At 45.8% G+C, this 9,452-nt stretch overlaps 1 protein-coding gene and 1 long non-coding RNA gene across 2 annotated transcripts; one reads left to right on the top strand and one right to left on the bottom strand.

Moving 5' to 3' along the window:
• The first annotated feature begins 6,468 nt into the window (after positions 1-6,468).
• Positions 6,469-7,267, top strand: LOC123133143 (uncharacterized). Its single transcript, XR_006465167.1, has 2 exons — positions 6,469-6,752; positions 6,819-7,267. It is a non-coding gene; the product is annotated as an uncharacterized lncRNA (long non-coding RNA).
• Positions 7,268-7,493: 226 nt separating this feature from the next.
• On the bottom strand, positions 7,494-8,889 carry LOC123138617 (putative protein FAR1-RELATED SEQUENCE 10). Its single transcript, XM_044558570.1, has 4 exons — positions 8,780-8,889; positions 8,413-8,682; positions 8,062-8,326; positions 7,494-7,991 (listed from the first exon to the last, which is right to left on the bottom strand). Exons 2-4 carry the CDS (start codon positions 8,460-8,462, stop codon positions 7,494-7,496), a joined length of 813 nt encoding a protein of 270 aa, XP_044414505.1. The 5' UTR covers positions 8,463-8,682; positions 8,780-8,889.
• Between the last annotated feature and the right edge of the window lie 563 nt (positions 8,890-9,452).

Raw genomic sequence — 9,452 nt, 5'->3', positions numbered from 1 at the left:
TTAGTTTGTTTGTTATAAATTTTTCTGTTTTTTAGTTATAGAAATGTTAGAAATTATTCTGTTTTTTAGTTATATAAATATTAGAAATGTTAGTTTTATAGAAATGTTATAAATGTTTTCTATTTTTTAGTTATAGAAATATTTATAGAAATGTTAGCAATTTTTCTGTTTTTTAGTTATATAAATATTAGAATTGTTATGGAAATGTTAGTTATATAATCATGAAATTTTAGAATTAGTTTTAGTTAGATGAATTAGATTAATGTCAAATTGTTAGAATTTGCATATATATAGAATTTTAGTTATCACAATCCAATCATTTAAAAAATGTTACTTTTTTGCGGGCATATAGTATTTGTTCTCGACGATATGCCCGTCCCGCATCCTCGCGGTCGACCCGTTCGCGACGACGTCATGCTTCAGGGGACCCATGTCCGGGACTAGGCTCCGCCGGGCTGGCACTGGGAGGTGCTACCTGGAGGGGCGCGCCACTTGGTGAGGAACCCGACCTCGGGTCCCGTCGTCGACCCTGATCTTCTTTGGTGGCGTTCGCGTGGGCCACATTCGGTGCAGAGGAAGCCGGCCCCGCCGGAGGTGGTGCGTCGCCGTGTCAGGGAGGAAGATGAGCACGTCCATCGCTACATGGCTGCTATGGACGACGTCAGGTTCTCCACTACTTGGCAGGTTCTTTGGGCAGATGACCGGAGATATGGTCCTGTGATGGTTCCTTCTCTTTGGGTGTGCACCGCCCGCGCCCCAGGAACCGCGAGTGGCGCCCTAGATTTTTCTGTAGTACTCGATCTTTATTAGGTACCTAGCCAGTGATGTATTCGATATATAGTATTCGAGACGATGTATTCGAGATTATATATATTAAGACGATGATGTATTCGAGATTATATATTCGAGAGGATGTATTCGAGATTCAGATTTTCCTTATTGATTAATTGCATCCATGCATTGTAATTTGAATACTAAATTGTTTTACATTTCTCCTGTATTATTAGTGAAGTAAAAGCTATGGCGGACAATACCGGCAGAGAGAGAGAAGAGGAATTGTTCGACATCATACGCAGCCCTCACAGGCTAGATGATCTGAATGAAGCAGATGACGGCTCCCAATATCTTAACAATACCGGAGAGGGTGATGAAAAGATATTCAATCTCGACGACCGGGCTGATGAAGTCATGAACTATGATTATGATTATGACACAGACAATGCTGATCTTCAAATAACAAACACTACCGGCGAGGTATATTTATATAAGCATGCATCATGGTGATCATCACATATTTTTTTATTGAAGATATATTAACGAATCGATCTTTCTTCTTCCAGCCCTCCGGATCGAGCAAATCTGCTTCTACAAAGAGCAAGACAAAGCGAGGCCCGGGCAGATTGTTGAAGGATGGTGTAAAGTACCACATCGAATCCATCAAACCTAGTGGCGAACCCCTCACGCCTAAGAACATTGCGAACAAGTTGATTCGTCAGTGCGGAGTTCTTGTGAAGGACAAACTCCCGATCTCCATTCAAGAATGGAAAGAGCCAAAGACTAAACGTCCAGGTGTTACTTGGGTCGATGGCAGAGCCAAAGAAGACCTGGTGAAATCTCTGATGGAACATTTCACCCTACCAGATCATTTCACTAAAGCAGATGTGGACAAAGTCAAGGCCGCTGCTCTTAAGAAGATGGCAATTGCATTCAACACCCACAAGAAAACTGTATGGGCCAACTACCTCGCTAATGAAAGGAAGACTCCAGATTTCAAGGGAACACTGAAGAACCAAAGAGAACATTGGGACGATTTCGTGACCTTCAAGGATTCAGAAATATCTAAGGAACGGTCGATGAAAAACAAGGCAAATGCCGCAAGAAAGACGCAGTTCCATAGGCTGGGTCCAGGTGGCTACGCGGTGGCATTGCCTAAGTGGGATAAGTCTGAGCAAGAGATGGAGGATCCAGGGGTCACTCCGGTTACCCGGCACTGGCCCCCCAGGTGCAGAACTTGGTTCTATGTGCATGGGGGGGTGTTGGACCCGAAGACAGGCATGGTTTCGAAGAAGGCAAGTCTAAAAGGAGCCGAACAAAATATAATTGACGCAATAGAAGAAGCTTGAGCGGGGGTGTTCACGCCCAACAGAGAGAACGACGAGCTTACGCGCACCCTGGGAAATCCTGAACACCCGGGAAGAACACGAGGCATGGGCGTTATTCCTTGGTATGAGGGCTTTTCAGACTGGAAAGACGACTATAGGTCCCGTGCAAGAAAGAAGATGGAGGAGGAGAAGAAGAGGAAGCTGGAGGAGGAGCAGAGGAAGCAGGACGTAGAACGCCTTCAAGGCCTAGAAGCAAGGCACGCGGACCTGGCACTCAAATTCCAGCAGCAGCAGCAGCAGATCGACTCACTTAGCCAGGAAAGGGGGTCTCAGCAGCGGCAGCAGCAAGCGGATGATCGTCCAGCATTGGATAGCACCGTCCCATCCATGCCGAGAAGCAGTGTTGGTTCTACCACGGGCGACACACTGCTGGATAAATACCCTGTGGATGACATCATAGAGAACACTAACTGTGAGCTACACTCCAAAATGAAGAACATATCCATGAAGGTGGCGGACGGCGTTGCTTTTCCAGTTACCCCCGAAGCAACCTACCATTGCATCCCGATTCCAGAGGGCTATGCTCGTGTCATGGTTGATGAAGTGGTGGACCCATATTCGGGGCTAACGCTTGACATTCCTGGAGGTGAAGACGAGCACACACTCGGAGAGGCCATACATCGTATCATCCTATGGAGAAAGGATTGCATAATCTTTCGAAGTCCACCGACACCGTGTCGTCTGCCGACTCCTCGAAGTCCGCCACCGAGTCAACAGACTCCCGCTCCTCCAAGTCCACGAACGTGTGAGACGACTCCTCCTCGAAGTCCGCCACCTCCTCCAAGTCCCCGAACGCGTGAGCTGACTCCTCCGGTTTCAAGCCCGGCACAGCGTCATGCCACTTCTCCGGTTGCAAGTCCAGCACCGTGTCAGGCCACACCTCCTGCTTCAAGTCCGGCACATCGTCAGGCTACTTCTCCTGGTCCAACTCCATGTCAGCCGCCTCCGCCGTCTCAGCAATCGCAGAAGAGACATCCTGCAGCTTTGGTGTGTAGCGGTATGAGTCGAGGTAGTTCAGGAAGTACAGGCGAAGGCAAGCGATATAAATATGGTCCAAGCCTCGCTCCTCTTCCTCAGAGGCCTTATGACATGACTAAGGAGCAAAACTCAGCCATAGTGCAAGACCAAGTGGACGCCCATTTTGGACCGAAACCGGCATCGCCACCAAAGGAGAAAGTGCCTGAGAAAGTAATTGACCACTTCATTCGTATGGCTAGAGAACCAGCTCCCAAGCCTGTTGACTCGGACTATGAGCGCCAAATCAGGAAGGCACATCGAGCACGACTACAGAAGGAAGCGAGCTCAAGCTCGAGCCAAAAAGCAGCTGGCAAAAAATGCGGGAAAACCGTTCCCCAGTTGGGAGAACAGATGGCGCAAGCGATCTCCCCGCTTGTTGTGCCAACAACACATAAGAGGAGTAGTAAGCGCGCCAAATATTATTGTGGGCAAACCGTTAGCGTTCCCCAGCATGGCGATGTGGTAATAACAGAGGATCATATAATGCAGGCTCAAATGCTCAATATCTCTATTGGACAACTCCTCGAAATCGAGCCCATGTCTGCGCTTAAAGAATCGGAAATAGCATGGCAATATGTCCGGGGCAAACCTTTGGTCCATCCAGACAAGGTCAAGGACCTCCCAACGAGAATGTATCAATTGCATCAATGGTACATGAACATTACCAATATTTCCAATAGAGAGTCCCTCATGGTGAATGTCAAGCATGAGCATTATTACCATGAGAAAGCTCTGGCCATTGAGTATCCAGAACTATTTCAGTTATTTAATCAAGACGCACTCGACAAGTCTATCGTCAGTTGCTATTGTCTGTAAGTGATTTCTTTCTGTAATTTAAGTCTCAAGCTAGTTATGTAGTGATAATTTTGATCAATCATTACATGTAATTATCCTCACTATATTCTTTTTCTGTGGTATTATATGCAGGATGAAGATGTATGAAATTAAAAAAGCTGGACGCTATGGCGTTGGGATCATTGACCCAAATACCATTAATCAGGACATATGGCAGATTGAATGTTGTCGAGATGATGTAGAAGAAAGCATGCTAGAGTTCTTGAAGCGCCTCAATACCAATGAAGATATACTACTTCCTTACAACTTCCCGTGAGTCACACTGTCTTGTACTACAAATTCTGTTTTTGCTTACTAGCTAGCTAGATGTTAATAATTAAGTGTATACGGTTTACGGTAGTTGATTAATTTTATGCACATGCCCGCTTAATTAAGACATGCAAACGTGTGCGTATGCAGTTGGCACTGGGTCTTGTTAGACATTAAAGTTGAGGAAGGAAAAGTTGAATTACTGGACTCACTAACTAAACAAGATACAGACTACACCATCGTGAAGGGGATAGTCAACAGGTAATTTCAATCATTATTAACTATTAATTAGTTCCTGATATGAACTATTTAATAACCCCTTTATTAATTTTCTTTGCCGGCGGGCAGGGCATGGGCAAAGTTCATCAAGGTGACTCCAGGCACGTGGCCAAAAAAGTTGTTTTGGCATCGACCCAAGGTAATTAATTAAGTAGTACTAGCTAGCTACCATCTCTTTAATTCTTGTTTCAATATCATTATCTGATTCAATTCCATTCTCGTAAAGGCCCTGAGGCGGGCGACAGGGAATAATCTGTGTGCATACTATGTTTGCGAGAACATTCGCATGATGACGTGCGAAAGGAGCAGATATGATAGACTGGACTAGGTACGTTTTTGTCAGAACACTATTCACACCATTATCGATATCTAGTCACACAACTAACACACATGCATATTGATCTCCTTCTTAACAGTTCAGATCGGTGCGGGATAAGCTCCTACCATCGGACCGCATACAAGTACTTCAAGAGGAAATAGCCGGATTTTTGCTCAACCAGGTCATAGATCCGAAAGGAGAATACTATTACCCGCTACCGCCCCATGAACCACTTGTCATCGTGCTCCGAAGGCACCAAGGCAACATGTAGTAGAAATGTATATGTATATACATGTGTATATGTGTGAATAGTTAATGGTGTTGGCTGTGAGACATTCGATATATATATATATATATATATATATATATATATATATATATATATATATATATATATATATATATATATATATATATGCGGTTCTACGTACGAGAAAATCTATTTAATATATATGCATAACATGTACAATTTATAGTATCGTGAAATACCAACAAACAAAAAAGAATTAAATGGAAAATAAAGCCAAATTGAAAACACAAAATTAAAGCAAAAATTAAAAAAAACACCCAAACATTTAGTACCGGTTGGTGTTACCAACCGGTACTAATGTCCTACACGCACACGGGCCTGGCTCGTGCCACGTGTTTGCACTTTAGCGCCGGTTCGTGACGAACCGGTACTAAAGGGGGGGGGGGGGGGGGGCTTTAGTCCCCACTCTTTAGTGCCGGTTCGCCAACCGGCACTAAAGGCCGTCACGAACCGGCACTAAAGCCCGGTTCTGCACTAGTGATACAAAGGCCATGTGTAATTCATATCTACTCGATATTAGTATATTTCAGTCATTAAAAAAGTAGTACAGTTTGGACGACTACGTCACAAGTGTTTGATGATTTTAGGTTCTCGCTCGTTAAGGTGGCAGCTTTGATGTGACTCTTTTGATACCGAGAAGTTAGCTGGGCATGTGTAGGTGTAGGTCTAGTCATCGATATGCGGTTGTCATTGCTAAAATTATCGAGAGTGATGTGCAAGCGAGACTTCCCTACACGATCCTTGCACAACACTAACATGGATGATACAGATTGAAAACAAAAAGAAAATCAACAGCTCATCTGAAATGTCGTCCAAGGATCGTGCATTTTTTTGTCGTCCATGCAGCATCACTCAAAAAATATTGTTCACTATCATCTCTGGTAAGCTTTGCATAATTGCGTTCGAGCGGTGATTTACTCATCTACTCCCTCTGTCCCAAAATATAAGAACGTTTTTAACGCTAATTCGTCTCTGTACATGCGGCTACGCGAGGACGTTATCCGCACCACTGGCAGCCCACGCGATTCGTGCTAACTCCAATACGACGTGCGCGTATAAACTCAGCCGGGCAGCGTACAACATCTTGTATACCGCGCGTATTCTTCTCTGCCTTCATTTAAGGCCCACATGCCATCTGGTGTTGATAACGGGTACCTGCAACAAGCGTCAGCGACCGGCGCCACGACATTTACTGACCTGTAGCCACAACGGATACATGCACCAGGCGGGACTTAGGTGGTGTTGGCCATGCTTCAGTCTCAACAGCTACCCGAGCGACGCTCCTCTCTGCCTTTTTAAATGCCATGCCTCCTTGCTTCGGATGGCCATTCCAAGCAGCTCCCCTTCTCCATTGCTCTCACATTAGCCGCGCTTCCCAAGCATGTGTTCGTCCGCGTCCCGTAGTAGTTCAACACCACCTACGTCTCACCACACGAGCAATCAGATGCCTCCACTCCCTCTCATCCGTTGCCCCGAATGCAACGCCGGCTACGTCGTCTGGTTTGTCTCCGGTACAGAACTTAACCCAGGGAGGCACTTCTACAAGTGTGAACGGAATGAGGTAAGTTTTCCGAGACCTTCTCATTCCACCTTCTCCGCGGCATTCTAATCTTTGTTCATGGTGCAGCACGGAGGTTGCAGGTTCTGGAAGTGGGAGAACAAGTACATACAGTACTTGAGCGAGCGATGGGGACATCTGATCTCGCACGCGAGCGTCCATCGCCATGTCGCACTGCTCGAGCAGAACCAAGCATTCTTGAAGAAGATTTTCATGTTGTGCCTCGCGAATTTGGTGGTCATGGTCACTATCTCCATCCACAAGTTATGAAGTATCATCCGCCCTGCGCACGGACATGGGCACGGCTAGCGCACTGCTGTAGTATCAAATTTAGTGTATCCGTTACGCGTAGGTACTGCCGTTTCTTTTTGTATGTTCTAGTATCCCATGCGTATGTGCATGTATAGGTTACAACGTTTTAGCGAGCCCATGCAGGCCGCGAGTGGGTGCGTAACCAAATTATCTGGATGGCGTATTGAGTGGGGCACCCAATTAAACATGTCTCAAATCAGGAAACAGATCCATTGCGAGATCAGATGCATTGTTATTTACCTGTCAAAATGGTAATTGGTCTTTTTCCTCCCATCATCTTAACAAACTCATCAAAAATCCATTTGAAGGTGTCGACCGTCTCGTCTCGCATGAGCACGCCAGCATACAACACACTTTGAAAGTGGTTATTCACGCCAACAAAAATACCGAATGGCATATCGTACAAATTAGTCTTGTATGTGGTGTCGAACGTCACCACATCGCCAAAATGGTGGTACTGCTTTTTGCTACGCCCATTCGTCCACATGAGAGTGCGTATTCTACTTTCTTCACCACCTGAACATTGTAGGTGAACTCGCTGTCTTGTACTTTCATCTCTGAAAAAATTGCCATCGTCTTCCGTACATCGTCGTCGGCCTGCTCCCTGCTCAGCTTGCCACACAGTGTCCTCAGGCACCTTTTGGTGAATGGCACATTTTCAACCCTCCCAAAAAAAGTTGCAAGAATGCTGTAAACTTTGCTCAGGTTCACATTGTTCTCTCTAAGCTGAGATACTAGCTCTCTTGTATATTTGTCAATATGCCTATGCGAAGGGAAATGCAGCTTCTCAGCACATGTGTTTAACATCTGGTGATTGTGGTTTGACCTGAATTCGTTGATGTACCATCCATTGTCCTCTGTCCGCAAAAGTCTTATCATAGCTTGGCATTGACAACGTGATGGTGTTGAGTTCGCCTCTTTTGGCTTGCCCTGTTTCGTAACGAAGATTAAAAATTGTAAACATCAAAGAGCACGAATCAATTAAATGGTGGTTACCCACCGAGCAGCAACACACGAACTCCTGCATGCATCTCGTGCCTTTTACATTGGTTCTGCTCTTTGCGTATCTGATGCCAAACCCTGTCTCCCAGGAATAAAGATTGTAAAAATCGTAGGCCTCGTTTATAGAATCGAACGTCAGTCCAACTGATGGCGTCACTACGGTGTCTGTTTTCCTTTCAGCAAATCCTGTCAGTGCTGTTTCCAGGGCTGTCACCCTGTCAGCACTTGTTGCTCTCTCGTCTGGCACTGCAACCCTCCTGTTCCTGAAACCAGCAAAGAAAACGAGACCGTGTATGATTAATCAGAGTGACTTGGACGCAGTTGATAACTTCTGGTAGCAAGTAATTACCTTGTAACCCACCCGACTTTGTCATCAAGGGCCGCGTATCTATTATCCATCCTCGAAGCCCTATTCTCGTCTAGATCCGTGGTGTCTGTTTCTGTCCTAACGTCGACAGAATCCAACAAATCAGCGAATCCGCCGCTGGGGTCGTCCTCGACAACCTCTCATAGGACGCTCAGCCTCTCCGAATCGATGCCAAAAACAGCGGAATCAGGGTAGTTAGAAATGCCCCACGAGGAGACAGATCCGTTCCTTTCCGCCACAAACGCAGACATGCTATATAAGGAGGGCGCGGGGGAGATCTGTTAGAGGGCGTCTAATACTATCTTCCAGCTAAAACAAAGTCAATTCATATGGATCCTCACGGACTAACCTGGATTCCCCTGCTTCAGCTGAAGCCATGCCCTCTGCTCCGCTTGCGGCCCTGTGAGCGTGAGGCTTCAAGAAGATGTACAGTGCCGCACCGGTGGAAGCGTTAGCATGCGTGCTAAATGACGACGCGCCCAACGTCAGGGCAGTTATTACCCCAGTGCCGCACCGGTGTATCCGCAAAAGGACAAACGCGTATTTGTATGAAAATAAATGCTTGTGGCCCTCTTACCAGGATGTATAGCCGGCGTATTCACAGACAAAAAAAGCAAAACACTGTGTGGTATTTGCGCAGGGGGAGTGGCGCTAATTTAACTGCGAATCACGGCGCGTTGCGGACGCACGAGATAAAGACCTCGCGTGGGGGTATGTCCTGAAAATTCGCGTCCCGTTTTTAACACTAGCTTAGTGTCAAAAAAGTTCTTATATTTTGAGACGGAGGGAGTATGTTGTATTCTTTATTTCGATGTATCTAGTTCTGTTTCATGTTTATTCACTTGATCAATTAGGATCCTGTGATGCTGACTTTAACCTATCAGTCTATCACCCAACACCCATCGTCCCTCCCATGGATGCTCTTCTAGTTAATTCGTGTTTCCCGAGTGCCATGCATATGCATGGTACGTACGGTACATGAGTAACAAGTGTGTATGCGCAAGAGGCCGACACACATGAAT

The sequence above is a fragment of the Triticum aestivum genome, chromosome 6B, assembly GCF_018294505.1.
Source record: "Triticum aestivum cultivar Chinese Spring chromosome 6B, IWGSC CS RefSeq v2.1, whole genome shotgun sequence".
NCBI lineage: Eukaryota > Viridiplantae > Streptophyta > Magnoliopsida > Poales > Poaceae > Triticum > Triticum aestivum.
The sequence above is the reverse complement of the archived record's forward strand: the minus strand, read 5'-3'. Positions and strand labels throughout refer to the sequence as shown.